At 39.6% G+C, this 17,561-nt stretch overlaps 1 protein-coding gene and 1 long non-coding RNA gene across 11 annotated transcripts in view; one reads left to right on the top strand and one right to left on the bottom strand.

Moving 5' to 3' along the window:
* nedd4l (NEDD4 like E3 ubiquitin protein ligase) overlaps positions 1 to 17,561 on the bottom strand; it is a 427,841-nt gene that overhangs the window by 18,992 nt on the left and 391,288 nt on the right. For all 9 annotated transcript variants that reach the window (XM_080181786.1, XM_080181803.1, XM_080181795.1 and 6 more), the window contains 7 exons: positions 14,888 to 14,953; positions 13,914 to 14,143; positions 11,962 to 12,083; positions 9,941 to 10,011; positions 8,209 to 8,304; positions 5,021 to 5,094; positions 1,583 to 1,643 (listed from right to left, as the gene is read on the bottom strand). In XM_080181786.1, coding sequence (XP_080037912.1) covers positions 1,583 to 1,643; positions 5,021 to 5,094; positions 8,209 to 8,304; positions 9,941 to 10,011; positions 11,962 to 12,083; positions 13,914 to 14,143; positions 14,888 to 14,953 — 720 coding nt within the window. The remainder of the gene's footprint in view (positions 1 to 1,582; positions 1,644 to 5,020; positions 5,095 to 8,208; positions 8,305 to 9,940; positions 10,012 to 11,961; positions 12,084 to 13,913; positions 14,144 to 14,887; positions 14,954 to 17,561) is intronic.
* LOC145337216 (uncharacterized) overlaps positions 1 to 17,561 on the top strand; it is a 58,850-nt gene that overhangs the window by 7,319 nt on the left and 33,970 nt on the right. For both annotated transcript variants that reach the window (XR_013885335.1, XR_013885332.1), the window contains exon 2: positions 14,655 to 14,748. This is a non-coding gene — a long non-coding RNA (uncharacterized LOC145337216). The remainder of the gene's footprint in view (positions 1 to 14,654; positions 14,749 to 17,561) is intronic.

A 17,561-nucleotide genomic window follows, 5' to 3' on the forward strand; every position in this document is an offset into this window, starting at 1 on the left:
CACAGAAGCAAAAACAATTTTTCCCTAATTCTCACTGAAGTAGTGCTTGGCCTCTGCTTAGTATCCATTAATATGTGGTCACAAGAGGCTTTGAAAATGTGATCTCCTGCATTGCTCCTCCATAGTTCCATTTCATTGGCTGTTCAATGAGCTACAACACTTGTGCACAAGTGATACAATTTCAAACAAAACCGATTGCTTGCATATGTGGATAAATGTGAGATTATCCACTTTGGTAGCAATAATAAGACGACAGATTATTACTTGAATGGGTGTAAATTGAGAGAGATGGATACTCAATGAAACCTTGGAATCCTTGTGCATCAATTACTGAAAATAAGCAGGCAGTAAAAAAAGGCAAATAGTAAGTTGGCACTCAGAGCGTGAGGATTTCGGAACAGGGATAGGCATGTTTTTCTGCAATTGTATAGGGCTTTGATGAGGCCATGCCTGGAGTAGTGTATGCAATTTTGGTGTCATTATCTGAGGAAGGATATCCTTGCCATTGACAGGGTACAGTGAAGATTTATCAGGCTGATTCCTGGGATGGCAGGTCTGTCATGAGGAGGGACCAAGTCAGTTAGGGTTACATTCATTGGAGTTTAGAAGAATGAGAGGGAACCTCAGAAATTTATAAAATTCTAACAGGGTTAGACAAGATAGATTCAGAAAGAACGTTACTAATGGTGGGAGAGTCCAGAACGAGGGGTCATAGTTTGAGGATAAGGGGTCAACCTTTTAGAACTGAGGTGAGGAGAAATTTCTTCACCCAGCAGGATGGCGAATGTATGGAATTCACTATCACTGAATGTAGTTGAGGCCAAAATGTTGCCTGATTCCAAGAAGAAATTACGTAATAGCTCTTGGGGCTAAAGAGATCAATGGATAAGGGGAGTGGGGGAAAATCAAGATACTGAATTTGATGATCAGCCATGATCAAAATGGGTGGTGGAGCAGGCTTGAAAGACCGAATGGCCTACTCCTGCTTCTAGTTTCTAGGTTACTCACCACCCACTAACATTGTCCAAATATACATTGATCACTGCTATTTAAGAATAGAAAGGCTGAAGATCTGGCACAGTCTGGGTGACACAAGGACCACTATCCCACTCAAAACATTCGTGCAGAAACTAATGTACGTCAGCTATGTCCAAATTTATGTTAACAATATGTTCTATGCAGAAAGTGAAATATTTGATATAAAGTGTACTGAGCACCACCCTGTGGTACCTTTAAATTACTGCACATCTTGTTTTCCCCCAGCAGTTGTCAATATTTAATGAATTTGCTGGCACAATTATTAAAACAACTCTGAAGTCTGAACAAAAGGTCATGTTTTGAATAACTACTTGTCTTGATAGGAGAAACACAAATTTGAATGTGAGGAACATTTTATGCCACATATACTCTTGTGGAAAGCCACGTACCTGGAATTCAAAAATACACACATGCAAATCCTGGCGTGCACATTTTGTTCTTCATTCAGCACTTTGCACATTATGAATAAGGTAACAGCTACTGGCATATGAAGCAAACAGTTCAAGATGGATATTGAAATCTACTTTACAAAAACAACTATTACCTCCATGAAAGCGTTCATCTGTTTCTGCACCCGATTTACAAACCTCCACTGGATGACTAAGCTGCATGTGGAGAAGAAACAAAGTAAAAATTGAATCCAGACTCAGTAACTTACTTTGATCTTTAGCTGTTTAAACGTTTCAGCTGGTTGAGAAAACACCTGCCTCTCTGAGACAACTGATGGCTAGTTTTGAGACCTCACTGATGCTGAAATAAACACTGGTCTAGTACAGAGAGGGACCACAATGTTGATCTGCAGCATTAAAGGACATAACTATGAGAAAATATTATGTTATAGAAATGATATTTAAAATATTAAATGTGATAGAAAAAGCCAATTTTGAGCATTATTTCTTAAACTACAATTACTGAGCAAAAGGGCCTAGGTACAAACTGATAAAAGACAAGTTTAGGATTATGATCAAGAAATTCTTCATACCAAGTACGACAAATACCTTGAATGACAGATGAGAAGGAAACAAAGCTTTGGTATAATTGAAGTGATGGGTAGGTACAGCATGAACAAAGAAAATTACAGCACAGGAACAAGCCTGCGCTGGCCATGCTGCTCGACTTAACAAAAGTGCACTACCCTTCCAATATCCCCCTATTCCCATCCTATTCATGTATTTGTCAAGACACCCCTTAAAAGCCACTACCGTACCCACTTCCACTAAAAAAACTGCCTAGTACATCTCCGTTAAACCTTGCCCCTTGCACCTTAAACCTGCACGCCCTCGTAACTGACTCTTCCACCCTGGAAAAAAACTTCCGACTATCCACTCTGTCCATGCTTCTCATAATCTTGTAAACTTCGATCAGGTCACCCCTCAACCTCCATAATTCCAGTGAGAACAAACCAAGTTTCTCCAACCTCTCCTCATAGCTAATGCTCTCCATGCCAGGCAACATCCTGGTAAACCTTTTCCTTACCCTCTCCAAAGCCTCCACATCCTTCTGGTAGTGTGGCTACCGGAATTGAACGCTATATTCCAAGTGCTCTTAGAATTGCATGCAAAATATCAATCTGAGTAGGAAATTGACTCAGCAGCAGGAGACAAAGAGTAGGGATTATCAATACTCTAAACGGCAGGATGTGACTCACGCATCCCACAGGGATCCATGTTAGGACCAAAGCACTTGCAGATTGACAAGGGGATTGGGAGCCAATGACACAAAACCAAAATTTGTTATGTTCAACTTTAAATGTAATACCACACCCCAAGGCATTTCACAGCGACTTCACAAAAGCAAAATACGTCAAAACAGAAGATGAGCAGCTTGTAAATAGTGTAGATTGAAATATAAAATTATAAGGGATTTGTAATACAGCTTAAGGGAATGGGGAAACAAAAACAAAAAAAATGCGGAAATACATGGTAGGCCAGGTAACTGTGAAGGGAGAAACAGAATTAAAGTAGTTATAAAAGTTGATAATCTTCTGCCAAAACTACAAAAAATGTACAAATATAACAGTTTTTAGGCAAATGCAGAGGCAGGGTACGAGGACTGGCTTGAGGTGGTGTGAGGAAGAACAGAAGGAAAGGCCTGTGATAGGTTGGAAGGATTAAATGACAAGAGAAATGATAGTGCACGATAGAATGAGGTAGTAAGGGGATATATTTTTTAAAAATGGATCTAGAGAAAGGGTAGTTGGGAAAACCAGAATCAGCAATAATTGCTGAAAGAAGACAAAACAAGAGGTTTTTTAATTCATTTATACATAGGTTTTAGGTAGAGAGGAGAGATACAAAAAAGTGTCCAGAGGGGCAATTTTTCACACAGAGTGTTGCGAGTGTCTGGAAGAAGCTGCCAGAGGTAGTAGTAGAGCTGGGTACAATTTCATCTTTTAAAAAGCATTTAGACAGTTACGCGGATACGATGGGTATAGAGGGATATGGGCCAAATGCGGGCGATTGGGATTAGCTTAGGGGTTTTAAAAAAAAAGGCAGTATGGACAAGTTGGGCCAAAGGGCCTGTTTCCATGCTGTAAACCTCTATGGCTCTAAGCCAGAACATAGATATCACTGGCTAGTCAGCCTTTATTACCCATCCCTAGTTGCCTTTGAAATGGTGGTGGTAAGCTGCCTTCTTGAATCGTGGTAGTCCACGTTTAGGGGGTTGACCCACAATGCCGTTAGGGAAAGAATTCCAGGATTTTGACCCAGTGACTGTGAAGGAACAGCGATATATTTCCAGGTCAGGATGGTGAATGGCTTGGAGGGGAACTTGCAGATAGTGGTGTTCCCATGTATCTGCTGCCCTTGTGCTTCTAGATAGAAGTGGCTCTGATCTGAAATTGTTGAACTCAATGTTGAGTTTAGAAAATTGTGAAGTGCCTAACTGAAAGAGATAGTGTTGTTTCTTGTTGGCCTTTGTTGTAAGGTGCACAATAAAGAGGCTGTCAAAAAGATGATGCCAAAGTGAGATCAGAAAGAGAACGTTGGGTGCTTAAGGTCAAGCTTGCTAAATTGAATTGAATGCACTGTTCCAAAAAATGGTTGCCCAATCTGTGTTTGGACTCCCCAGTGTACAGAAGACTACAATGTGAGCAGTAAAAATGGTTTACTGAATTGAAAGAAGGACAAGTAAATCATTGCTTCATTTGAAATGAGCATTTAAGGTACTAGAGAGAGGAAAGGGAAGAAGTATTAAGATATTCAAAATATAAAGATAAAGATGAAGATGAAGTCATGAAAAATTTCTTTTCCATTGATTGTAGAATACAGACAGGGTCACAGCATAAATCCTAGAGCCAGATCTTTCAGGAATAAAGTTAGGAAACATAACGACACACATGGTGGTAGGAGTTTGAAACGCACTTCTACAAATTGCAATTGATGCTGAGTCAATAATTAATTTTTAAAGCAGAGGTTCATTTTTTTGTTAACTAATGGCATTAAGGGATAAGGGGCAAAGACAGTTATGTGGAGTTAGGTCTCAGAATAGTCATGATCTCAGTGAATGATGCAACACGCCTTTAATCCTATTCCTATGTCAATCATAGAAGAACCAGCCAGATGGACCAAATGCCCTTCATTACTTATACAATTAACGTTCTAGCAATAATACTTCCAAACAGCAATTGTAACTTTCATTATGCAATAGGGAGCCCAAATAATAACATTAAACTGACAATTTCTATTATGTCTCAATACCTTTTGAAAATTAGTTATCACAAAGGTGGGAACACAAGCTTGAGTGGCAGAGCAATAATCCAACCTTTCTGAAATTGCGGTGGCAAAGCACAAACCTCATTAAACCTTCTGGTTTAGACACTAACGTTTCCAATATAACTATTATGTTAAAAAAATTCACAACAAGCCAGAAGTAAAATAGTCACAATACTTAGGAATAACTAGCATCTGTAGTTGAGGGGAAGACACAAAGAAGGTAATGAGAAGGTTAGGTCAGCTAAATTAAGTAAATAGTCACTTACTCGATATATTCCCTTTTGTTTTCATTCGTAACCACCATGTCTGAACCGTTGGGTTTCAGATCCACTTGATAGGTCTACAAAGGACATGTTAAATTATTGAAGATGCACAATAAAGAGGCTGTCAAAAAAGATGATGCTCAAACAAAAACAATAATGCGTGATTACTTAAATTCAGACCTCATGAAACATTTAATAGACATCATTCCAAAGAAATGCATACTGAAATGAATGTTTAAAAACCATCAACTGTACAAAAAGGAACTTTCTGGCATGCTGTATGGCTGCAATAGGTTATCTTTTTAAATAGAGTTACCAAAGAGATATCACTCAGCGAAGAAACAATCACAAGTTAACAGAGATAATACATCAGCTGAGGCTTAAGTGGACCAGCTGCTCCATGAAAACTGCAGGAGATGGTTAAACATAGAACATAGAACATAGAACATTACAGCGCAGAACAGGCCCTTCGGCCCACGATGTTGCGCCAACCAGTTAAAAAAAAAAACAATGACCCACTAACCTAAACCAATCCCTTTTCGTCCATAAACCTATCCACAGACCTCTTAAACGCCCCCAAACTAGGCGCATTTACAACTGCAGCAGGCAGGGCATTCCAATCCCTCACCACCCTCTGGGTAAAGAACCTACCCCTGACATCTGTCCTATAACTACCCCCTCTTAGTTTAAAGCCATGCCCCCTCGTGCTAGATTTTTCCATCAGAGGAAAAAGGCTATCACTATCCACCCTATCTAAACCTCTAATCATCTTATATGTTTCAATAAGATCCCCTCTTAGCCGCCTTCTTTCCAGCGAAAACAACCCCAAATCCCTCAGCCTCTCCTCATAGGATCTCCCCTCCATACCAGGCAACATCCTGGTAAACCTCCTCTGCACCCTCTCCAAAGCCTCCACATCCTTCCTGTAATGTGGGGACCAGAACTGCACACAATACTCCAAGTGCGGCCGCACCAGAGTTGTGTACAGTTGCAACATAACGCTACGACTCCTAAATTCAATCCCCCTACCAATAAACGCCAAGACACCGTATGCCTTCTTAACAACCTTATCCACTTGATTCCCAACTTTCAGGGATCTATGTACACATACACCTAGATCCCTCTGCTCCTCCACACTATTCAAAGTCTTCCCGTTAGCCCTATACTCAACACATCTGTTATTCTTACCAAAGTGAATTACCTCACATTTCTCTGCATTAAACTCCATCCGCCACCTCTCGGCCCAGCTCTGCAACCTTTCTAAGTCTTCCTGCAAACTATGACACCCTTCCTCACTATCTACCACACCTCCGACTTTGGTGTCATCAGCAAATTTACTGATCCACCCAACTATACCCTCATCCAGATCATTAATAAAAATCACAAACAGCAGTGGCCCCAACACAGATCCCTGAGGCACACCACTTGTAACCGAACTCCATGATGAATATTTACCGTCAACCACTACCCTCTGTCTCCTATCCGCTAGCCAATTCCTAATCCAGTTCCCTAGATCACCCCCAATCCCATACATCTGCATTTTGTGCAGAAGCCTACCATGGTGAACCTTATCAAACGCCTTACTAAAATCCATATACACCACGTCCACTGCCTTACCCCCATCCACCTCTTTGGTCTCTTTCTCAAAAAACTCAATAAGGTTAGTAAGGCACGACCTACCCGCCACAAAACCATGCTGACTATCTCCAATCAACTCATTACTCTAACCATCCATGTGACATTATCAATAGCAAGAAAGGTCACCGATGCCTTTTCCAACAAAAAAAAACAACAGGTATGGTCACAGGAATTAATGCCTTTTCAAGGCTTTCTTCCATTTAGTGGATAATTGTCACAATTTATTCTAATTTGAATTTTCTGAATGTTGTTGAAGCTGCGCTCAGCTAGGAAAACGGAGAACATTCCGTCACACTCCTGACTTGTGCCTTGTAGATAGTGGACAGGCTTTGAGGGGGGGTGGGGGTCAGGTGCTGAACTACTCACTGCATAATTCCCAGCCTCTGGCCTACTCTGGTAGCTACAGTATTTATATGGTTGGTCCAGTTCAGTCACCCCCAGGATGTTGATAGTGCGGAAGTCGGCAATGGTAATACCATTGAATGTCACGGCGATATTTGGATTCTCTGTTGTTGGAGATGGCCGTTTCCTGGCACTTGTGTAGTGCCAATGTTATTTACCACTGAACAGCCTAAGTCCAAATGTTATCCAGATCTTGCTGCATTTGGGCACATGCTGCTTCAGTGATCGAGCAGTCACAAATGAGGCTGAACATTCTGTAATGAACATCCCCACTTCTGACATTATGACGGAGGGAACGTCACTGATAAAGTAGCTCAATATTGGGTCTTGAACATTATGCTGAGGAACTCCTTTAGCGATATCCTGGGAGCAAAATGATTGACCTCTAACAATAACAACCTTTGTGCTAGATATAACTCAAACAACTGGAAAGCTTTCCCTCTTATTCCCATTGACTCCAGTTTTACCAGTGCTCCTTGTTGCCACACCTGGTCAAATGTTCCCTTAACATCAAGGACAGTTACTCTCACCTCACCTCTTGTATTCAGCCCTTTGGCTGATGACTGAACCAAGATGTGATGTCAGGAGCTGGGTGGCCTGATGGGAACCCACACTGACTGTCGGTGATCAGTAAGTGCTGCTTGATAGCACTTAGTTGACAATTGGGAATACACTGATTAGATGTAATTAGCTGGGTTGGATTTGTCCTGCTGTTTGTGGACAGGGCATACCTGGGCAATTTTCCACATTGCCAGGTAGATGGCCACATACCATAACAGCTCGGCTAGGGTAGGGTGCAGTTATTCCGAAGCCCAAGCCTCCATTACTATTGCCCACAGTCTTTGCAGTATTGAGTGCAATCAGCTATTTCTTAATATCATGTCAAGTGAATCAAATTGGCTGAATGCGGACATCTTTGATGTTGGGGAGCTCAGAAAAAGACTGAGATGGATTATCATTAACACTTCTAGCTGAAGATTGTTGTAAAAATGCTGTACCCTTGTCTTCCACACTGATTCAATTTTGGAGAATTTCTTCCATCGGAATTCTCAAAAGCTTGATTTTATGTACTCTTTTTGTAAATGTCGGCAGCATAAATAGCTTGAAATATTGCAATCTTAAAATCTGTGGGCAGTTCGAAATCTACACACCTGTCCAAAGTTTTCTTCATCTATACAAAACCTGAGATCCAGCTCAGTTGGGTCATTTTCAAGAATCCATTTCAAAGAATTGAAATATTCGCCATCCTAAAATGGAACAACAATAATTTAATGCGTTAAGAGTGTGCAAATGCATACATAGCATACATTGAACATCTAATTCATTAGCACTTCTTTTTGCCTTTTAGCAGCATCTATCTTGTCATTTGATCTTTCCTGACTTCCACCCAAACACCTTTCCACTTGTTCTCTCCTCCGTCCCCTTCAAACACTTGCTTGACTTAATGAATATAGCACCCCTCAGCACTCCCAGTTCTGACGAATAGTTACTGACCTGAAATGTTAACCCTGTTTCTCTCTGCACAGATGCTGTCAGTCCTGCTGAATATTTCCAGCATTTTCTGTTTTCATGAAGTGACAGTCTGATTCCACCAATTACTTGGACGCCCCAGCCCCCAATTCAATAACATTTAGGGAAGTAAGCACACAAGATGGACACATGGTTCAAAAGGTGTTATGTAAAGCAAAATTAGAAGCAAAAACTAGTACAACAAATTGACCATTAACAGAAACTGAATGATCTGAAAGAATGCGCATTGGGGTAGTTTTAATGTTTAAAATAAAGAGGAAGATGAATATCAAATCAAGGGCCGAATTTCCACAAGTGAAACAGCACATTTATTTTTGTTATTGATGTCATTAGACTACCATGCTGTAGAATTTTGTAAACAATTTCTCTCTTCCTGTTATGCCATGCTAAGTTGCTGAACAAAATGTGGGTGTTATGATAGGGGCAGTTAGGCAGGAAAAAGGATATCAAAACAACTGAAAAAAAGGTTGTTCATAAAACGAGTGACTAAGAAATGCAGAACGATCGCACGTAATTTACTAGAACTTGGCTGATATGACAATGTCATTCAGAGAAATTTTATTTTGTAACATCACCTTAACTTACTCAAACATTTTGTACATACAGCAGCTGAGAGAATGCTTTGTTCCTCTTTGAGTCAAGATGTAGCTCAATACAGCAAATACATGTGTGAAGGAGTAGGATGGGTGGAGAATAGTTTGATTGTTGGTAAGTGACAGGGGAGGGGTGCTTGGGTAATTCTAGGGGTGCTGGCGACGCAGAGTTGAAGAGTCAGTAGCATTGTTATCCAAGAGTTAGAACTTGTTTTAATCCTTCGAACTTTTCTTAGGTAACTATTTTCAGTAAGTGAGTTAGAACTACCTGAAGTCTCTGATTCAAACTCAGTTTCGGATGCAGCAGAAATTCCCATCAAAGTGAATCTTCCCAGGCATTTTCTGTATTGTCAGTGCATGGGCGCTTCCAAGGAGACCCCAGCACATCTTGGGGGAGTATCTTTCTGGTACGCCCATCAGGAGATCATAAGTTCTGGACCACTGTCTTGTTCCACTCTAACTGTTCATCTAAAATCAACTGTATCACTAGAATTTATAGTATGTTGCTATTATAGGTCATACAGTGGAACAAAACATTGCAGGATATCTATGTACCATAGGGAGCATTGAGAACAGCAATCCTGTATAATCTTGAGAGAAAGAAAGTCCAATGTAAGGTCACCCTGTACACAAACACACACTCAAGTTGCAACCAATTTCTGGGGAAATTCTTCAGGGCCTTGTAGCTGAGATAGTGATTGATTTTTTATGATTGTCCAACAGAGTATGTGCAGTGACTCAGAGTTGCTTTTGTACTCACCACTGACTCCATATCTTTCAGTGTGATTGATTTTCCCAACATCATCTTGTAAAATGGTCTGATAAAGAAACCTGCAATAGAAGCAAAATAAAAGCACTGAATATAAACTTAACTCATCGAATCAGAATATTAATCAAATGCAACAGTAGAGACCGCATGGTACAAAATCACTTTTGTGATTTTTTTTGGCAGTGAAAATGGTGTTAATATTCACCCAACAGACTGTGTGTCTGCGGCAGCAACTTGGAAAAGCAGCTCTTTTACCCCAGTCTCCAGGTTGTTGTTGGACATGTTGGATCAGTATGTTTCAAATACATTTTTACCTGTAGCCTCCAAGAAATTTCACATTTAATAACTAAAATTATTACTTTTTTGCTCACTATTTTATTTACAAAAAGTACTGAAATCTCAGCACAGCTTAGCAGATAACTGAAAACCCCGCTATTCTTTCAGCTTTCATTAACACCCCTGCTTGTCATTACTCTTTAGCTCAATTCTTTCTCAATTCAACACTAAGTCTGATGCATCATACATGCAACCTTAATGGATAAAACTGAAGAATTATCATAGAATCCCTACTGTGCAGGAGGTGGCCATCCGGCCCATAAAGCCTGCATCGGCAACAATCCCACCCAGCCACTATCCCATGTATTTACCCTGCTAGTCCCTTGACAACTAAGTGGCAATTTAGCGTGACCAATCAACCTAACCCACACATCTTTGCAGTGTGGCAAGAATCAAGTGCACTGGGACAAAACCCACGCAGATACGGGGAGAATGTGCAAACTCCACAGATAATTTCCAAGGCTGGAATTGAACATGGGTCCCTGGGGCTGTGAGGCAGCAGTGCTAACCACAGTGTTACCGTGCTGCCCCAAAACACAAGCCATCTCTTAAAATGTGAAACCTCACAACATGACATTATAACTATACCCAATGGTGATAGGGGAAGATCAGCAGAATAATTTCCAGTGGGGACAAACGATCAAGATAGCAATGAATAAACAAAAGACAATTGATTACAGTGAACACAGTTCTCTAGCAAGTTAGCAAAAATCATACGCAACCAAATTTTTAAAAAATGTAACAGACAATTAAAAGGAAAGTAAATGGCAGTTTACTGCTGATAAATGAAGCCTCTCCATTAACAGCATTTGCTGTTGCTGAGTAAATAGGGAGGTGCTTAAGACTTGGATTTAATATTGGTAAAATCATGCATGGTGATCATCAGCAGGGAAGTCAAAATTCCAGAATCGTTACTTCTTTATAAATGCAATCAAATTTATTTTTTCTTAGAAGAAGAATCTCTCCTCTATTTATTTCCATTTGTTCTAGGTAAAAGATTATCCACTGACAGTGTTACTAAATCAGTCATTACAGTTTCATATTGTTTTAAAAATGCATTTGCTTTTGATGTATGCAAAATGCACAAACATCAGAACCAAGATAAACAACTTAGCCTGCTGTTTTGCAGTTAAATCATTTTCCTGCCTGTAATTAACCATAAGAAATAGCATGTCTCCCATGCATTCAATAACTGAAATTCTCTACCACTAAAAGCTGTAGATGCACAAAGATTTGAATCGTTTGAATGAACACATTTCTCTCCATCCTACACCAACTCCTTATCCTGAGACCCTCGGCCCTGGTTTTAGATGCACCAGGAAATTCGTTCCAACACTTTTGACAGCAAAAATAGTTCTCGAAAAAATCTCTTGTATTAAAGAAACAGAACACAATTAGTTTGTCCAACAGATAAAAGCTTTTAGCACTGAAAACAAAATGAGGGAGGAACAGGGATGACTCACCACAAACTGGAGACCAAAAAGATTCTTCCCCACTATCAAATTCTGCTGGAACTTGAGCGCCAGCCACCTGGCTTTGTGAATCATTGCCCTTTTGTGATTCATACTGAATTTCTTTAAAAATCTAAGCTAGTCAAACTGCATAATGATTCAGCAATTCTGGTTGATATATACTTACTTGCAAGCACTGCCCTATAATCAAAACATCTAACTTACCATCAAGTAATTTCCCATGGTGCACTGCCATCCCAGCCACACGTCCAATGAATTTGAAGTAAGATAGATGATCTTCATTACACAAACCAGAATTTGGATTGATCTGAAGTGTGTAATTATCCCTGTTGGAAGGTATTTTAAAAAGCTGAAGTTTTAAATACTGAACAAAATAGTGAGGAACCTTACAGCAAGGATTATTTGGACAAAGGAAAGATCAAATTCTTGAGACATTCTGTGTTCAGGCGCATCAGTTTCAGGCAAGAGCCTCAAGAAATTTGATTTTCAGACCTGCAAGCATCACTTCAATCTTGTTGAAACAAAGAGTGACTTATATTTAAATATCTTTAAAATATATATTCATGTATTGAGACAAGGATACATAACAGCACAAATGCGCAGATACAAACCAAGAGAAACTCGGACTAAATTAATCAGTAACTAAATTAATGGTGTCAATAGTAATAGTTAACATTCTTAAATATTAAGCTAGCAAAAATAGCTGTTAAGAGAAAATCATACATTTCAAGCCTCTCGCCATGTCATTTAAAATTTTTAGGAAGTTGGGCAGGATGCTGAGAGGCTCTTTCCCTGGCTGAGGCATAAAGGCCAAAATAATTTTGGATTAAGATGAGGAGGAAATTCTTCACTCAGTAAATTGTGAATCTTTGAATTTTCTACCACAGTGCACCGTAGATCCTCAGTCATTGCATATATTCAGGACTGAGATCAATATATTTTTGTGCACTAAAAGGGATTCATAGGATATGGAGATGGAATGGAAAAGTGGAATTGATATGAAGTTTCAACCATGATCTTACTAAATGGTAAAACAGACTCAAGAGGCAATGCAGATTATTCTGTTTGATTGTGCTTAAATTGTCAGATTGCTGCACTGGTTTATGGTTCAATTGTATTCACTCCATGTATTCAGTGCATTTGGTAGCCAAACAGCAGACAGAAGGTGTTTAGAGACAACAGATGAATAAACAATTGGATGGTATGGGATTTTCAAGTGGTGTTGATTGAGGCAAAATTATTGGCAAAGATATTGCAAGATCTCAATACCCTAATTCATATGGATGCTCAGAAGCTCCAACATACACCTGAGAAGCTAAACTGTGCCTTGGTTTAGTTTCAAACAAATGACTTCTCTGACAATGTAAGAGTCTCTTTGGACCATTTGGGCCTTCATTCTTGACTGTGAGATTATCATAATCATGTCTGAATTTTGAACTTTGTGATTGAAAAATTACTATTATAAATGGTATCAAATTAACAATCAAAGTCATGAGGTTGCCCTCCCCCCACCCCCACCTCAACCCCAAGCCTGCATAGGTGGAATTGTGACACTTAATTGAATTTTATTACTGTTCAATCATTTATTCTTTCCGTTCAGAATTTCAGAAAACAAAGGAACTTCAAACATCCACACAGGAATGATTCAAGCAAGTTTGTTCATTTCACTGAATTATATTAATAATCCATTGAGTTTAATATCATCAAGAGGTCATCTATTTTGATGTTTTTAAAGAAGTTGAGAGAACAGATAGACAGAAATTGTTTCCTCTGCTGTGGGAGCCCAAAACAGAACATCAAATTTAGAGATAGGATGCTCAGGGAGTGAACCAGCAAGCCTTCCTTCATACAAAAATTGTATAAATCTATAATCTTCTCCCCAATAATTTGTTGAGGCTAGGCCAGTTTTGAAGGTTTCAAAACTGATACTGATTCTTTTTTAGGCAAGGGCAGTAAGAGATACAGTACCAAGATACACTGATGGAACTAAGATACAGCTTATCTGCAATTTACACTTATGGTAGAACAGTTAAGGGATACTGAATAGCTGTTTCTACCTGTCTACATGAATTCGAAGCTGTTAATTAAAGAGATATTGTTACAATATGTATATGTAATTGTGTAAATTAATGTAGTGACAGATATTGCATACTTACGTGGCTGAATATTCAAAAAGTCCATAGTAAGGGTTGAACATTTCTTTCGACAAAAGGAAGAACCATTCTCTTGCTACACCTCCATAATCAAGTCCTTTCTCTGACTCAAATTCTATCCAAAGTCTGGCCTTTAGCACATCTGGCCGTTTTAAGGACATAATCCGTCTGTAAGACTCCTCTAGAATGTTGCCTCTGTGAAGTTTCATTTCAAATCTATTGGGTATGTCAGCCTGGAACAAAAAATTGAACCATAAGTAATGGATGCAACTCAGTCCTCCAAAACCCATGCTTCATATTCAGGATGAGAAAAAAAATCCAAATACTTGTAAGTCTAAGATCAAAGAATCCACACATTTTTGCTGCAAAAGTTAGTTATAGAAACAGCAACAAACGTGACATGTGAAAAAGAATACAATGTAACCGAAAATGTTTAATTCCAATTTTACTATTCTGCACATTGTCAATTCCAATTTGGACTGCTAAGGTCACAGGCAGCACCCAAAAAAGGAATAGACATCTGAATATTGCACTGAAATTTTAAAATAAAGCAAAAACAATGGGGAACACAGTATGAACTATGCTTAGTGTATTTTTTAAAAAATCAGATAGGTACCATAAAATCTAAACAAAAACATGGGTCAGCATCTGTGGTGCTCTGTAAAAGTTTGATTATGGGAGCTTTAACATTTAAGGCACACATTTGGTGGTGTCATCACACTTGTTATATGTTTTAAACTACAGATTCATTTGAAGAAAGTCTGCACAACTCTTCAGTCAAATTACCACACAATCAACTTCAACAACAATGGAGAATGTGGAACAATTCAACGCAAGGGTAATTAGCTTTTCCATGAGATATTTCCTGTTGCTAGTTCATATTACACGTGCATTTTCATTAAGTCTGATAATCAAAATTATGCTTTGCAATATAGTACATCTCAAGCTATTCATAAGGCAGCATATTGAATACTTACAGGCTTCTTCAATTTCTTCCGGAAGTAATCATACTTCTGCTTGAATTCTCTGGAATATGGCACAGCCTGCAAGAAAGCACAGGTCCGTTAAAAAAACTAAAACTGGTATTTCTTTATTTTAATTACTGGAAAGTTGCATCATCTGACATCACACCGATATTCCCCAATGTTGGAAAATATGATGCTGTATTGTCAGGGTGATGACGGTATGAATTTACCTCGACTTTCCTCTCTCAATTGTAAAATGAATCTATACACATTATACTGGCAGCAAGGTGGCACTGCTGCCTGGACCCAGGTTCAATTCCGGAATTGGGTGACTGTGTGGAGTTTGCACATTCTCCCCGTGACTGCATGGGTTTCCTCCGGGTGCTCCAGTTTGCTTCCACAATCCAGGTTAGGTGGACTGATCGTGGTAAATATGTCGGGTAACAGGGATAGGATAGGAGTGATATTCTGTCAGTCAGTGCAGATTCAATAGGCTGAATGGCCTTCTTCAGCAATGTTGGGAATCTACAACCAAAGTAACATGCTTATTGAACGTTTTGTATGTTCATGGAGTACTGTCAGTCTACTGGCCTAGAAGTTCTGGTCTCTGGATGGTTGGAGATGGGACATACCCCTCAAGATATACTCCTGCTCTCCTCAGATGTTCCAACACACTGACTCTGTGGGAATTGCCCAGGAAGTTTTGAAATCCACTGGGCAACTCAACAACTCCTTCAGCCACTGTGAGGAAATCTCCAGTTGTGTGTTCATGTCAGAGACTTTGCAGGGTTCTGATTGACTTACCAGAATAATTACCCAGAAAATGTTAGCAGAAAAATTCCATGAGCAGAACATTAGAAGGGTGGGCATTAAGGTAGCAGGCAGAGGGGAAAAAAGGATGGGGCTCTACTTTAGTTCCCCCCCCAACCTGATCTGCAAAGGGCAGCCACTGAGGAATGAACTTAAGGAACACCCCCTTTCTTCCTTCCTTTGAAAATTTAAAAAAAAGCTTCCTCACTTTCACTTGACAGTACCATTTTATGGTGTGAGCCATGCTCATAGGGTCAATTCATTCAGTAACAACTAAGCCTCCTGGCTTTCCACTGACTCCTTCCAACATACTGCCAGCTGACCTCTCTCCCTTGACTCTCCAACTCCACCCCCCCCACTGACTTGACCTCACCAACACTCAAATACCCCACCCACTTACACTTAATCGCAACACACTGAAAAGGTACAAAAGCTTTACAGTGCATTAGTGAATGAAGGTTAAACAAAAACTGGCAACTAGCGCCATAAAAAAATAGATGCAACTAGGTTTTCTCCTGACAATCTTGCATTACAAGGAAGAGTTCAGAAATTACGCTCTGCATTTCTGAACAGACCCAGTTCAAAAGTCTAGGCCAAGAAAGCAGAGCTCCATCTTAGTGTGTAAAAAAAATAGGAGTGGAGTGGCTCTGTATGTCTATGCCTCGCAATTTCTTATCCAGTTAAGTCCATAGTAATGGTGAATGCTTGTATGCCTCAATATTATTCACAATGCAAAATCAGGACTATATAATTAGACAGTAGTTTAATGATTACCTCTATGTCTCTGAATAACTTTAATATTTGTATTACATCTTCCATCAACCTAATTTGCTGCTGTAGAACTCTTATTTAGTTGCGAGAGTTTTTCTTCATAACTTTGCAACCTTAAAGGCCTAGAACAATTTTTCAACTTTATAACGAATCTATATCCTTCAAGGCAGGTGAACAAATTTGAGTTCAAGTCCCACTGCAGGGTTTGTTGTCCACAGAAGAAACCAGTCACTGGTGAAGGCCAGCAGACATGAATTGGTGCTGGTCCCCTGTCTGGGTAAACAGGGAGATAAATGGCAAGAAGAACATCCCCCTGTAAAACCATCTGTCAAATCTAAAAATGATGGCCGATAGGAAAGGTGATCAATCAGCAATGTGGCAACCCCATGTAACATGGGGAAAAGCTGAAGGTGGAAGAGAAAGGGAATGTTCTGCAACAAAAATAATTTGTTCTTACTGGAGATCTAAGAACAGCTAGATGCATGTTTGTAGCCAACGCTCTGAAATTAAGATTTAATTCAGCCCCGTTTAAAAAAACTACAAACATAAAATGTTTTGCTTCTAAGATTTTCTTTGTCTTACAGGAAAACAATCCATCTTATCCTATTTGTTAACGGTCTATATAGATTTAGGTCTTCAGCAAATGTATTACAGTTACTCAGGAAAGACAGGATTCCAATGGAGCATTATTTGGTTACTTGTTCCACATGCAGTGAATTCTCCACTAACACCAATCTCTATCCCTGATGATAGGTCAATTTTCAAAACACCTTTAAAGATGATTGTTTTAAGCTGCACCAGTGGCTCTCCGTCCTGCCAATCTTTCACTGGCTGACCATTCGAACAAAATGAATTTAAAATATCCTCATCCTTTCCATAAATCCAATGGAAGTTTCATTGTAGAATTCCTACAAAGCAGGAGGAGGCCATTCGGTCCATTGAGCTTGCAACGACCACAATCCCATCCAGGCTTTACTCCCGTAACTCCACGTGTTAAGCCCTGCTGGATCCTCTGGTACTAAGGGCCAATATATCATGATCAATCATCCTAACCTGCACATCTTTCAACGGCAGGAGGAAACCGGAGCAACCAAAGGAAATCCAC

Source organism: Carcharhinus amblyrhynchos, chromosome 1, assembly GCF_965287045.1.
Source record: "Carcharhinus amblyrhynchos chromosome 1, sCarAmb.v2.hapA, whole genome shotgun sequence".
Lineage (NCBI taxonomy): Eukaryota > Metazoa > Chordata > Chondrichthyes > Carcharhiniformes > Carcharhinidae > Carcharhinus > Carcharhinus amblyrhynchos.